At 43.5% G+C, this 14,472-nt stretch overlaps 2 protein-coding genes across 2 annotated transcripts; one reads left to right on the top strand and one right to left on the bottom strand.

The window, feature by feature from the left end:
* Positions 1 to 374: 374 nt before the first annotated feature.
* NABP1 (nucleic acid binding protein 1) lies at positions 375 to 11,678 on the bottom strand. Its single transcript, XM_024195283.2, has 6 exons — positions 11,298 to 11,678; positions 10,717 to 10,855; positions 7,148 to 7,219; positions 5,360 to 5,435; positions 5,021 to 5,087; positions 375 to 1,996 (listed from the first exon to the last, which is right to left on the bottom strand). Exons 1-6 carry the CDS (start codon positions 11,386 to 11,388, stop codon positions 1,803 to 1,805), a joined length of 639 nt encoding a protein of 212 aa, XP_024051051.1. The 5' UTR covers positions 11,389 to 11,678; the 3' UTR covers positions 375 to 1,802.
* A 1,714-nt stretch (positions 11,679 to 13,392) lies between these two features.
* On the top strand, positions 13,393 to 14,226 carry LOC112103488 (testis-specific serine/threonine-protein kinase 6-like). The gene has a single exon (XM_024195285.2). It carries the CDS (start codon positions 13,393 to 13,395, stop codon positions 14,224 to 14,226), a length of 834 nt encoding a protein of 277 aa, XP_024051053.2.
* Positions 14,227 to 14,472: the final 246 nt, after the last annotated feature.

Below are 14,472 nucleotides of genomic sequence, written 5' to 3'. Positions count from 1 at the left end.
TTTCAACCAGAAAGTATGAGTAGCAATGACTATTTTACCAGTGCACACATATCTGAATAGCTCTTTGCTGTATCTGAGGTAAATAGCCTTCAGATTTTGGGGCACAAAGATCTTTCTAAATGACGTCAAGACATTTTTAAAAGCTCGTGTTTCTAAGCAAGCAGTGAATCTTTACACACCAGGGTTACTGACAAAGGAAAGACCATTTCTGTTGTCACAAGCTCTGAAACTGGGCCATTTCAGAACACTGACATTCAAATATGACAAAACAGAAAGACGGTGGGTAAAATGACTTGTAAACACCAAGAACAGCTGAAAGCAGACTCGATAACTCAATGAATTGGAATGACTTCACAGTGACAACTTCTACTTCAAAATAGGCTTCTCTGTCGTGAAATCTCTAAGGCTTGACCAAAAGAAATTTATATCTGTCAACATGGTTAGTGCAACTTTTATTTAAGAAATCAGCTTCAAGAATAGAGTCTAACAAATAAAGAGGGAATCCAGTAAGTCATCTTACAGCTTCTGAACTGTTTCCAAACCTGATCCAAAGCACAGAAATTTAATCAGTTTACACTGTGGATAATTTGTTGCTATGTGATCTAGTACCAAGAATCTTGTAGTTGGGAAGAAAACTGCACCTGTTTTGTTTAGAGGTGGTGGTGATGTCAAAAGTTCATACAGAGATAATTCAATGTTATATAAAAGGGAAGAAAAATACTTGTTTTGAAAAATAAATTAACACCTTATGGCATTGGAAGTCCTGCTGTATGGTAGCCTAGTAGTTTTGTACACCAGTAAGTAGATCGTTGAATCTAAGAAGTATTTTTTGTTGGAACATAAACAAGTGTTAAAAATAGGCATTCAAAAGTCCAGGTGATGGCAATCTTGCTGAAGAGTTAGATGTATAGCATTAAATATGTGAACAGCAGAATCCTTTGCACCTTGTTCTCTACTGGTGACTCTGGAGATCCCACAATTCGGGAAAAGCACAAAGTTATTTTTCATCAAGACTGAAGCCACCACAAGGACAGTAAGAAATGCCCTTTGTAATTTAGAACTTTCCCTCCTATTATTTACCTCGTGTGCCAAATGGTTGCAGCTTTCCTTGAGGACTGTTTGGCATATTAGGGATGACTTTCTTCTTTAAAGAGATATTGTAGCAGGAGAAATAATTTACACTTTTTGGCAACAAAAGCTAAGCCATTACTGTTCAGTCACTCAACATCTCTTTACTGTAGCCAATTGAAATCTCTTGGAGTTACCCATCCTTTGATTTACGCGGCGCCACTAGCTGCTGACATTGACCAATTTTGGTGCACTTATTGCTTTAGCAGGTCATTTCAGTTTTAAACAGGAGACCTGACTGTTTAGGGCATCTCAGCCCCTCAGTACAGTCACACAATTCCCATTAGCCCTCACGGAAGTCACATATATGAACTATGGGACATGACAGACCCCTTAAGGCTATATGGCTGACCAGAAGAAACAGAGCAACAACAAAAAAAACCCACCCAAAATTAATATCCAACTAAAATTTGCTCCCATTTTTTAAAAATTCACCCCAATTGAATTCACACTTTTACCCGGGCTCTCAAATACCCACCCCCCTAATTTCTGAGATGTAAGCAGCTTCACCACGCTTTCTTGAAGAAAATCAAGTCACTTCGCTCCATAGACCATAAAGAAAAAAAACACTAATAAAGGACAAACTTTTTCACAGTTAACCATAAATAAAAGTGCATTCAGTGTTCAAGTCGGGTGTATCGTTTGAGCAAGTCGTACAACCACATTTGGCACAGTCATCTTTTAAAGGCTCTGCGTGGGTCCCTCCCGTTATTTACTGCTGTTAGAAGGGGCTGAATATTATTAGATGCTGGGATCGGTGGATTTACAGGTCCTCGTCCATTGGCTCTCCCAGTACCTGCATAGGAGTGGGCATGATTGTAGGCCAATGGGAATCCACTGGATTCAGGTCCCGTTTGCAAACCATTTCCTAAAAAGACAGTAAAATGTTATCACAAGTTCCACACTTCGACATCACTGCTCTTCTGTGCAAACAGCCTTCGCATTCTGCATGGCTACTACATAACGAAGTAACACTGAGCTTTAGGATGGGGAGCAAAGTCGGGAGACCTCAGAACTCCAAATCACAGCCAGCTTTTTCCAACAGTAGCTCCGCAGCAATGACTGAAGCAAGAAGGCCGCAGGCCGCTCGTGCTGCTATGATGTGGTATTGCATTCTCGGAGGGAGGCACGGAGGGAAATAACACCAGTCTGACAGGCAAAGTTGGATTCTGATGCTTCCATCCACATGCACTCATCTATAGCTGACACATACCAGATAGTCCACAGCAGCAATGACCAGGAGATACAGCAGGACAGAAAAGCCAGAGAGGAAAGAAGAAGGAAAGCAGCCAGTATAGGACTCATCACGCCCCGCCCCACCAAACACACACAGAGAGAGAGAGAGAACAGTCTTGTGTGAATCTGCTGTAGGGAGTGACAGCTGGTACCATGCTCGGGACAAAACACACGAAGGCTGAGAAGGCAAAAACAGTATGGAGGGTGGGGGAGGAGAGGAGGGGGAGGGAATTAAAGATTGCACAGAAGCAGGAAGAAGGATAATGAGGATCAAAGAAGGAAGCAGGTCTCAAAATATAAGTGCGAATGAAATGGAATCAGAACAGTCCACCACCCAAAATGACTCGGTCACGAGTAGGTGGCTACCCAGCAATTAGGCTGACAGAGGACTTGCCCCACCCTGGTATTAAGGCGACAAAAAAAATTGGCTTCAGAGTACCACCCTTATTTGCTCAGCAGAAGTTTTTATACTTGAAGGAGCGGAAAGGACTCAAAGAAGTGAAATTGGAGAAGTGAAAAATCGATTCCCAAAGAGGAAACTGACAGTCACTGAGAAACGTCACTGGTCTTGTCAATTGTATCAGTCTGAGCTCAGACAATTCGTTGCCAGCAACAACTCTTGGATACACAACACTAGGTTTTGATTATCGTATGCATCCATTATGCAACCCCAGGAGAAAGGTGCGAGTGAACTTTACACGGACTCCGAGACCTCTGAACCATTTTCTTATTGAAACATAATTGCTTTCTGTGACGTTGTGCAGTCTATATGGTTTTATAAAAACTTGATAATAAATCAATATAATGTAACTGGGATAGTTTTAGAAAAATTTGACAATAAGTGAATATAATGCAACTGGGGTATGCTTTGTGCAAAAGGTCTCTTGTAAGGTATCATTACAAAGCTCATAATCTACTGAGTGTGATCATCCTATTTGTAGAAATGTACCACTCTTGTATCTAAAACTAGAAATATAAAACATAACTCTGAGGGCCTATTGTAATTATGTAAAGTGTGGGCCATTAATGATGGTTTGGAATCTTGATGACTCCCATTAACAAGGACCATTGTCTGCAGATGACTGTGTTTACCTGTGAGTCTTCCTGTATATGTGTGTGCTGGCAAGTGAGTGATGAAGTCTTGCAGTGACATGTGATCATGTCACCTGAACTGGAATCCATCTTTAACCTGGTGCTTTTCCAGTGAGTGGGGGTGGAAACCCAGAGGGACAAAGGGTTCCCGCCTTATGCAAAAGATATATAAAGGGGTGGAAGAGAACAAAGAAGGGAGAGGAGCCATCATGGAGAATCCCCTAGCTAACACCTAAGCTGCAACAAGAGCTGTACCAGGGGAAAGAATTATGCCCAGGCCTGGAAGGTGTCCAGTCTGAGAAAAACTTACTGAAGCATCTCTGAGGGTGAGATTATCTGTATTTAGTTTGATTAGGATAGATTTGCGCGTTTTATTTTATTTTGCTTGGTGACTTACTTTGTTCTGTCTGTTACTACTTTGAACCACTTAAATCCTACTGTCTGTATTTAATAAAATCACTTTTTATTTAGTAATTTACTCAGAGTATGTATTAATACCTGGGGGAGCAAACAGCTGTACATATCTCTATCAGTGTTATAGAGGGCGAACAATTTATGAGTTCACCCTGCATAAGCTTTATGCAGGGCAAAACGGATTTATCTGGGTTTAGACCCCATTGGGAGTTGGGCATCTGAGTGCTAAAGACAAGCACACTCCTGTGAGCTGTGTTTAGGTAAACTTGCAGCTTTGGGACAAGTGATTCAGACCCTGGGTCTGTGTTGGAGCCAGACTGGAGAGTCTCGCTCAGCAAGACAGGGTGCTGGAGTCCTGAGCTGGCAGGGAAAACAGAAGCAGGGGTAGTCTTGGCACATCGGGTGGTAGCTCCCAAGGGGGTTTCTGTGATCCAACCCATCACACTTTCAATACAGTGCTGCCACAAAACTATACTTACGTGCTAATCTTCCTATTGCATAAGAGTTCAGGTCTCTGCCATCCTTCCATTTAGGAAGTAACCCGCCAGGAAACGTGAGACTATTTGGAGTCGGCATTTAAGGCCAGAAGGGACCACCAGATTATCTCGTCTGACCTCCTGCATATCCCACGCCACCAACCCCGCTCAGCACCCGCGTACTGAACCCAACTGAATGTTCACTGTGGAGCAGCCCAAGATTAGGACTAATTACCTCTGGTTAAGTATTAAATGCAATACTAAAACCATGTCTGGTTTAGGTCTGCCCCTTTACATTCAATAAGCAGCAGTGGGTTGAAAGCCGAGAGTGGAATTTTCAGAAGTACCTACGTGATTTAGGAGCATGAGTCACATTAACAAAGTCAGTGTGAAGTGTGCTCTTACGTGACTTAGGCACCTGCAAGAAGTCCTGCCTGAATAATTACTAGTAGGGCCAATCCTGAACACATTTATGATGGAAATATTGGTTTGAATAAAGTTACTTATGTGCAAAAGTGCTTCCAGGATTTGGCCCTAGCTCAATGCCAGAACTCCACATTTGCCCCTAGAAGGTAAAAACCCTACGTTTCTCAACACTGAAAAAACAATAATGAATCTAAGAGTTTAAAGTGTTTCTCATCCTTTCACTTCCACAAAATAAAACAAAAACTTACCCACTGGCCCGAAAGTATAAGTACCCAAATTACTTGATGAAGAACTATTATTCTGTTCACCCTGTGCCTTCAGAGAAATATAAAGAGAAAAAATATGGGTCAGACACAGAAACTTCTTTGTGTTACAGAGAGGAATTGAATTTGTTGCACATGTTTTTGTACCGGCTACACAGGAGATCCCCTCACCACTCTCCTACAGTTATTTACCACATCATTGCCATTCTTCTATATGCTTCCTTGAACACCATTTTAAAAGCCAGAAATCTTACCACTGCCTAGCCTGAAGTACTCAGATCAAAGACTATTTTATGCAAGAGAACCCCAGGAAGTTTAACATACCAGCTTGTTGTGCTGCCCAAGGTGGTCTGAGTTGGGCTCACTGAAGTTTGGCACTTCCGAGTATACCATACAAAACCTGAAAAGAAAACAAGAGTGTGAGGAGAGCAACAGAAGAGTTTTTCATAAGGAGCTAGGAGACAATTCTTCAGTATTTCCAAAGGGAATGGACACTTTGTACCTTCACACTACTAAGACGTAAGTAAACCAGGCTCCAATCCTACAAAGGGAGCCCCTCCACAGCACAAGTGACCAGCATGGCTCTGATTCTTTTGAAGGATTGGGGCCCAAGATGTAAAGTTTCCTTGTTCAGGCTATTTCAGTCAAGCAGTCAGAACACCTGGTATGCCTGCCTAGCACCCTATTAACATTAAAGAGGAGTTCAAGAACCTCAGGGGGATACTAAAATTCATATAATCATTTTCCAATTAGTGGCACCGAGTGAGCGAATAGACCTATTGACTACTGCATGTAAACTCGGGGGGGGGGGGGGGGGGGGAAAGGAGAGACTGGGATCATAAAACTTTGTAAAGTAAAATTGCTGTCCCAAACCATTTAAACCAGCAGCTGGGCCAGAATTTAAAAAATTTAAGATAAAGGATTGCACCTTAATCCAACCCTTTTATAGAGCAACACTCATTCAAAAGTTGTACAGAGAAGCCGAATCATTTGGCTTGAAAGGAAATCTCCAGTGTATTCCTTTGCGTCGCACCTAGCTGGATTTTGTTATTCTTGAACCATCCAGTAGATGGGGTGTCAAATCCTCAAACCTCTAAGGTTTTGGGGGTACAGGCTGTCTTCGTATTCAGTATTTGTACAGCACCTAGCATAACGGGGCCCTGAACAATGACTTGGGCTCTGAGATGTTTCGATAATACAAGGAAACCCTCTCGAGTGGGGACATTTCAGAATTATTCGTCTAATTAGAAAGAAATAGGTACTTCATCAAGTATTTTTCTGGCTACATCTTAAGCTTGTCTCTTGCATTTGTTCTTGTTGAATAAGGAATAGCTGATCTCTTGCTTCTTTACAGCATCCTTTAACAGTCTGAAAGAGTGATGCTTGCTCCTGTCGCAAATTCTCTTCACCTTTCTTCATCATCATGTTGCTCATCTGAGCTCTCGCCAATTTGACACAGGACTTAAAATAAGGCCCCAAAATAAACAGATTATTCAAAGTGAGGCCTAAGCGAGCAGAGCAGAATAATCGCCTGGCTCATTTTACACACTATACTCCTATCACTACAACCCACAGGACAGCTAGGAGGGAGGCTGAGAGGATGATCCCTTTAGCACAACAGGGTGGAACTCATTATCACCGCAGTGCGTGTAAGCTCACATTGCAGCTGCCTGTACTGTACCTAGCCTGTGGATAAATAGAGGATTCCAAGTTTTCAATGCTGCAAGTCCTTGAACACGAGTATGTGCTAACCCAAGAAGAGAGGTTTTATACCAGGAACTTGTCTGTTCTGTAAAACAGTCGGTAGATTGTACCTACAGAGAATGGTAGCCCAAGTCCAGTAGATACCCAACTTACAAGCACACTCCAGTGAAACAGGCCCACAGCCTACTGCTCTTTGCCACAACCAACCATATAACCACTGACAGGAGCAAGCAACCTACTGGCCTCTGTTGGAGCTAAGACTGATAACAGCAATAAATCTCTATTTTGCTTCTTTTTTTCCATTAAATCCTCCTGATAAGACCCACACTAGTTTACACTTCCCATGACCCACTGTCAAGGACAATGCTTGACCAAGTACAACAGACGCGTACAAAGCGTGATACTTACTCCCCAATTTTCTGTAGCTCGCCTCCTCTTCCTGTGTAAAGCGTCAGGCATCCTTTCCACAGAGACGCATACCTAGCCAAAAGAGTACCAATAACGTGTAAAGCGCCAGAAAAGGATAAGCAGAATATTCTCTGCTAACCAATAGGGAACATTAACATTGAAAGAGATTTTGAAGAACTAAACCTGTCTAGTGGATGTTCTGTACCAGCAGAAAGAGAGTGGCTAGAATTCCCAGACTAAAATTCTCAGATTCCCTAAGATTATTTTACTCTAGAAGTTTTTAGTTACTAATGTATTTTCTGCTTCTACAAACAGCTGTTGGAAGCCCCATTAATTTGTTTGGGTCTTCAAAAGAGGCCAACAGCCACATCAGACTAGCATCAAGTCAGTCACAGCTATACCACTTTGGACAGGCCTTTCTGCTAGCCAAGTGCCATCCTTCCTGTCAGGCAGAAGGCAGATACACTTTTTCCAGGACCACTGTCCACATCACCTTGCTGCCCAGCCAACTGATTGACATACACAGTGTTACTTATGCAGAATACCAGAGTGTTAATTCTGCAAGAGGGGAACCAGAGTGGATTTGCCTCGGTTTCATTGTAGAAAACAAGACACAATGAATGTGTTAGACAACATTCAATGGGTCAAGAAGAAAAACCAACTGCTTAATTTTTAGTAGAAGAGCAGTTATCAGATATAGTAGGTAGCAGCAAAATATACATTTACCCTTGAGATTCAAGTGATATGCAGAAATAAAATGCAATCATTTTCAGAATGTGGAAATACATGCTTGGAGATAGCAGGAGGGTACCTTAGTCCAACTTGGTCATTTATAGTAGCATTTGACTTCGGGGACTGAAATTAAGTGATGTAGAAATAAAGACAAGCAGCTCAGTTGTACTGAACGTACATGATAGAAAAGTTACAAGGCTTGCAAAAGAGAGGAACAAATAAACAGAGGAAGAACTCGAACAAGAGAGGACAGATGGACTTCTCGCTAAAACACTAGACTGGGACCGGTTCCATCCCCAGCCCTGCCATAGATGTCCTTTGTGACTGTGGCCAAGTCACTTAATCTCGCTGTGCTTTTACCTCCCCAGTCTCAGCCATGGGACATTGTAGTATAAATATAATAAAATAGAAAAATATCATTTCCTCCTATATTCAGCACACAAAATGAAATCTCAATTTAAAAATGTAAGCGCTCTATTCCCTCAAACATAGTATTCAACCATCTCTAAATAAGGTGTAATAGCAGTGGCCTTGCACTTAATATGTCGCCTTTTGCTTGGAACAAGATTCCTTTTATGCTGAATTTAATGGCTAGGCAGGTTTGTCTTATAACATGAAGGGAAAGAAGTGCTAAGCTAAAGGGATATCAGTCTCACATATACAATATACAGGAGAAAAACCCAAGACACTGAAGGATAACAACTTCATGGAATTTCCAACACCACAGGTTTTTTTCCATTAACACAAGTTTTCATTTTCAGTTCATAAAATGAGAGAGGTTGGCCATAAAACACCAGTCTGAACATAGAAACTTAAGTGTTTAGAATTTTGAAATATTAGCTGCTACATCATCCTGCCCATGAACAACAATAGGAAACACATGGGATAATGTCTGTTAATGCAGTGGAATCCCTCTAGACTTGGATTTCAGCACAGAAAGAAAGAAATGGCAGTTTTTGTACACAGAAATAGTGCCTAGCTAAGGATAACTATTTTTAACAGTGATCAGACTGAAGAAATCAGATTACCCCATATATGTAAAATTTACATACACTGCAACAGCAATGTCACTCCAATTAATCCTGAGTTAAGTACAGAAGCGGAAACTATGCTGGGACAGAGTAGGCAGTTCTTAGTGCAGCTTGTACACCAGTATAAAGTGAAAGAGGATACGTTGTAAAATAAGGGCCAGATCTTTGCACCTGCCATTCAAATCTATTGTCTTCCATGAATGTGCATTAGTGCAAATGAGGACATAATTTGGTCCTAAATAAGTAGAATTGATGCTATTTCATGGCTTTATATCTTGCAATAGAGGTTCTTGTTTTTCCATAGTATGGACCACATCAATACAGATTATCTTGTGAGCCATCTGTCATCCCGTTCACTCCCCCAGAGAACACTGTGGCAGCTATAATAAATTATTTACAAAGAAATGTGATATTAACAGTTACAACCAACACTAATAACTTGGTTTTATATAGTATAGGCAGAAGATTTTTGAGGCGGTCTACATAAAGTTTAGCAAAGATAGTTGTAATCTCTAGGATTCTGAAAACACATTGGACATCAACTCTCAAAATTTTAAACAGATGTCATTTGACCCCTAAACTAATAATGAAGATTTACTTCTGACTTTTCTATAAAGTAAATCTGAACAAGTATAACTGCAGAAATTCTGATGGGGATATTAATTTGTTTTCATCCCCCAAACAGGAATTACTTGAAAAAAATCAACCACTATGCCACTAACAGCGACTCCATTGTAGAAACATTCTCAATTTTTATAACTATTGAGTAAAGGAGTTTATGTGTTTTTAAACAATCCCTGAACATTTTAAACCAAAATACTTGTGTGTGTTGGGCTGCCAAATGAGAATAAGAAAGTGAAATTGACTAAAAAGAGAAATGAAAGTGACTAGTTTCTTGGATTGTATAAGAGAAGTGGAGAATAAGAGGTTAAAAGTAGTTTTAAATTGTTTCAGTTTTATAATTTAGTGTCAGTGGGAGCAGATTGTAAAACTTGAAAATATGTAACACAGCAGTGTCCCATTATATTGTACCCATTACACATGAACAAAATACTGTCTTTTATAACAACACTAATACAATTTTTTTTTTTTACTAACTTCTACTCCCAGTTTTCCTGTCATTTCCATAAAATCCACTGTGAAGCAGACTACCTTCTCAGTGTTGCTTAAAGATAATTATCCCCTCCATTCTCTATGAGCACTGCTACAGAAGAAAAGTGTTAAAATAAGAACATTGTTTTGATTTCACTCTCTGAATCCCTATCTTGAATGTACAGATCAAGACAACTTTGTCATCCCCCAAAACAGAATGTGAAACTTAAGAAAAGCACAGTAAAGCTCTTAAATACCAGATTCCCATCTGAACAGCATCTAGTGAAATACAGACACGTTACTGAGATGCAGGCAGAGTGGTCTACAAATCCCATCAATGTGTATGTTAGGTTTGAGCATTGGGGGGAGGGGAGGCAAGGAGAGATCCGGAGGTTTTAATTTGATGATAGATCACAGGCTGCTGCCAGTGCATCAAGGAAGCAGTCCAAAAAAGGCAAGCGTGTCATGTTGCTTCTTTCACAGAGGAAGTCAAAGGCTATTTAGAATTCAGACCCTTTTCTTTAGTAACAGAGAAGATTTTTCCACATTCATTACAGTTCCAAAGTAAAGACACTGATTCCTTCAGATCTTATCCACCCCACTGTCAAGTACAGAAATGGTTAACAACAAGATCATTGAGCAACAAGTTATTTAAATAGCCAACAGCAAGGGGAGGTTGAGCTAAGCCGTATCCTGTCCCCACCCCATACATACCCTTTGGTCAATCGAATAATGTCCCCTGGCTGGATGAGACTTCCGATTTCATCCCACACTGAAATTGTGATGCTGCCAGTTTTGTCTGCTACTTTACACGATCTCACCTCATGTCCATCTTTGGTTTTGGTAACTCGTCCTGTATGGGGAATTTAAAATAAAACTTACAAACTGGAAGAATTCGTGCTGTCTGAAAATGAAAAAAAAAATAGGTTTAGCTGTTTTGGAGAGTTATTCCCCAAGCGTAATGGACCCTTTATACTAATAAGATCAAGAGGCAAGATCATTAAAACAACATAAACAGACAAGTATCTCCAGAGCAGGATAAATGGCGTTAAATTAATTTCATGATGGAATTCTCTCCCTTGCCTAGTTGCCTGAATGAGAGATCTTATTTTAAAATAAGATCGGAACAAGGGAGTAAAGGAGGCTTCCGCACTGCATGGGAGCTGACCTTGCTCCCCCTGGAAGTGTGACCACGTGTCGGGAATCAGCCCAGCACAAATGTACTCTCTCCTACCCTAGGAGGGAGAGGAAAGAGGGGAGGAGGGAAGAGACATGGTTCAGAGGGACCCACTTACCGATTTCCAGCACAATAAAGACGACATTTAAGTTTTTCAGTCCGGGTTTTATGTCTTTTATAAAGTGGTATGTGTCGTTTGCCATGCTCATGCTGCTTCTCAGGAAGAGGAGGACACAGATGCTGGGGCAGACTGAGCAGGACAAAGCATCCCTCAGCAGAGGAAGGGAGTCAGGGTGACCAGCCCAGGGTTGGGGTGTGTGTGTACACTTGGGGGGCAGCTATCAACCCAAATTAACAGACAGCAGGAGCACTCGGAGGAGCCTTTTACAGCTCGAAGGTGAAGGCGATGGGATGAGGCTGGGCACTGTGATTTTCAAGCACGGAGACTGATCAGCTGCAGCTGCTGCCCCCACTGGTGAAAGCCAGGGGCAGCCCTGGCTTCTCGTCCCCCTTCTCACTGCACCGAGCCCCAGCACTCTCCCCGCCTGCTATTATGTTTCGGCAGTCAGCAAGTACTCCCCAGCCCCCTGCGTGCCAACCAGGGCACCCTCCGTCCACAGCACACGCCCCTCCCTGCCTTCAGCTGCAACGCAAATGAAGCATGTGCGCTACTGCGCCTGCCTTTTTATAGCCAGGCGGGCGGGCCCATCTCCCTCATCCCGCGGGGGCCAAACAAAGGGAAAGGGGGATGGGGACAGGACAGAGCCAATCACACGGAGCCTTAGCCTCATTCGAGCCGCCTGCTCAGGACTACAGCGGTCGCGGCTCCCCCGACCCTTTCTCCGGGACACATGCATTGAGGAAGCGGGGGAGGCGTGTGGAATGGAAGCGGCCGTGGAACGCGGAGCCATCAGAATGGAACTCAGTGTGAGCAAATGCTCCGTGCGAGTTGCTGATTGGCTGGGCTGGGTTCTTTTGTCCTCTGACCTGGAACGTTCGTATTTTACTGCGTCGCTCCCTCGCCCCTTCGGAGTGGATTCCAGCCTGTTCCGCCCAGAGGACAGTTGAGACAGTCACAACGGAGACATCCTATGTCTCTCGCTCCTTCGGGAGGGGTCACAAGCCAGGGGTCTGCCCCTAGTATTTTACAGACACACACACGCTAGCCTGTGCTGGTTGAGCCCCAGGAACATGACTGGCAGAAAGGAGGTGGGAGGGAGTGAGGAAATGATCAATTTGTTTCCATCTTTTAAAAAAAATGCTTTCACCACAACCAAAGATGGAGCAGCAGCATTTAGCAAAGTGACTGCTGCAAATGTTCCTACTTTTAATTCTGAAGAATAATCCACATTGAGTAAACTAAAAGTATAGCACAAGATCAGCTGGTGTCATTTCCAGAGCGGTGAAGGGAGTGCAAGAGTGTCTGGGGTTATTATTTTAATAGGAGACTTGGCACAGTCTTGTTAATTGCAAAGGTAAATATTTACTTGTCAGGCATATTTTGATGAGCTGCAGAGGTAAATCATCTATGCTAAAGCCAATCCAGGGAGGGTGTGAACACTACTGGAAACAGGAAAATCACCCTAACTCTGTTTACACAAGACCCTGTGTTGTATTCCATGGCAATCTGGACCTCAGTCCTATGGCTAAAGATGAGTTATTGGATTCTGTAGCAAACTGCAGCTATGGACTTGTGCAACAATGGGACCCTGGACAGCATGCTCGTCCTTTCTCGTCCCTCCATTGTGCTGGGACTGAACTGTGTGTGTGTGTGTTTCTCCCCGGCTGTGGGTTTTTAATGTAATTTGTTGCTTTAAGTTAGAAACCTTTTGTTCCTAGACTTTCTAAATTAGAGAGACATTTTTAAAAAGCAGGTGAAAATGCCTTTGTTATGGGCATACATTAAGAAGTCTGATTTTAATTGTCTAAGAATATGAAGTCTGATCTTAAATCTCTCAACTAAGCACTGTGGGACTCCTGGGTTCTCAAGGGGGGGATGGGAGAGCAATGGGGTTATATGACACCCCCGGTTACCAGTGGTATATGACACTCCTGGCACTTCACAATACCCAGTGCGCAGTGATGCATCTGGGGCAAGCAGCCAGTGGACATATGGGAATGAAGGTGTACCAGGTGCCAAGCGCAATGGGTTGAAGCCATCAGTCCCAAAAAGATAAACCTAGTCTTGTTAAGCCCCCAAAGGACCCTGCACCATGTCAGGGGGCTCCCAAGGGGAAAAGCTGCTGAATAATCTGGGCTACAAGTTGGGCCAGACCCTGGGTGAGGGCAGTTATTCCAAGGTGAGGGTGGCCACCTCAGCCAAGTACAAGGGCCCGCTAGCCATCAAGGTGGTGGATCGGCACCGGGCACCCCCCGACTTTGTACACAAGTTTCTACCACGGGAGCTCTCCATCCTGCGGGTGATCCGGCATCCTCACATTGTACGGATCTTTGAGTTCATCGAGGTCTGCAATGGGAGACTCTACATCGTGATGGAAGCAGCGGCCATGGATCTGCTCCAGCTGGTGCAGCGACTGGGGAGACTATCTTGTGTCCCTGAGGCCCGGGACATCTTTGGACAGATCGTGAGTGCCGTGTGCTACCTGCATGACCGGAACCTGGTGCACCGGGACCTCAAGTGTGAGAATGTCTTGCTCACCTCTGATGGCCGCCGGGCAAAGCTCACTGACTTTGGCTTTGGGAAAGAGGCACGTGGCTACCCAGACCTGAGCACTACCTACTGCGGATCAGCTGCCTATGCCTCCCCTGAGGTGCTGCTGGGCATTCCCTACGACGCCAAGAAGTACGACATATGGAGCTTGGGGGTGGTGCTCTATGTGATGGTGACTGGCTGCATGCCCTTTGACGACACCCACATCCACAGCATGCCCCGCCGCCAGAAGAAGGGGGTTCTCTACCCTGATGGTCTTCCTCCTCTGCCTGAGCCCTGCAAAACCCTCATCGCCCAGCTGCTCCAGTTCAGCCCAGCCTCCCGGCCTGGGGTGGGACAAGTGGCCAAGAACAGCTGGCTGAAAGGGGATGTCTAAAAAGAAGCATCTTTTCCACTCTAGTACCACATGGTCCAGCTGAGACACTAACTGTGCGGAGCTCCAGCAAGAGCGGTTTTGATCATGTGGAGCAGTTGGCAGGAGGTTTACGAAAAAACTGACCACATGAAGCTGGTGAGGGTAATTAACTGAGCAACAACCATGTGGTGTTGCTGACAAGGAGGGATTTAAATGGATAGCAATCACACCGAGCTGTCAGCTGTGGATGGACTCTGAGCACATGGA

Source organism: Terrapene carolina, unplaced genomic scaffold, assembly GCF_002925995.2.
Source record: "Terrapene carolina triunguis isolate 2854851 unplaced genomic scaffold, T_m_triunguis-2.0 Scaffold62, whole genome shotgun sequence".
NCBI classification, from domain to species: domain Eukaryota; kingdom Metazoa; phylum Chordata; order Testudines; family Emydidae; genus Terrapene; species Terrapene triunguis.
Note: the sequence above shows the minus strand (reverse complement) of the source record. Positions and strands in the feature narration are given on the sequence as shown.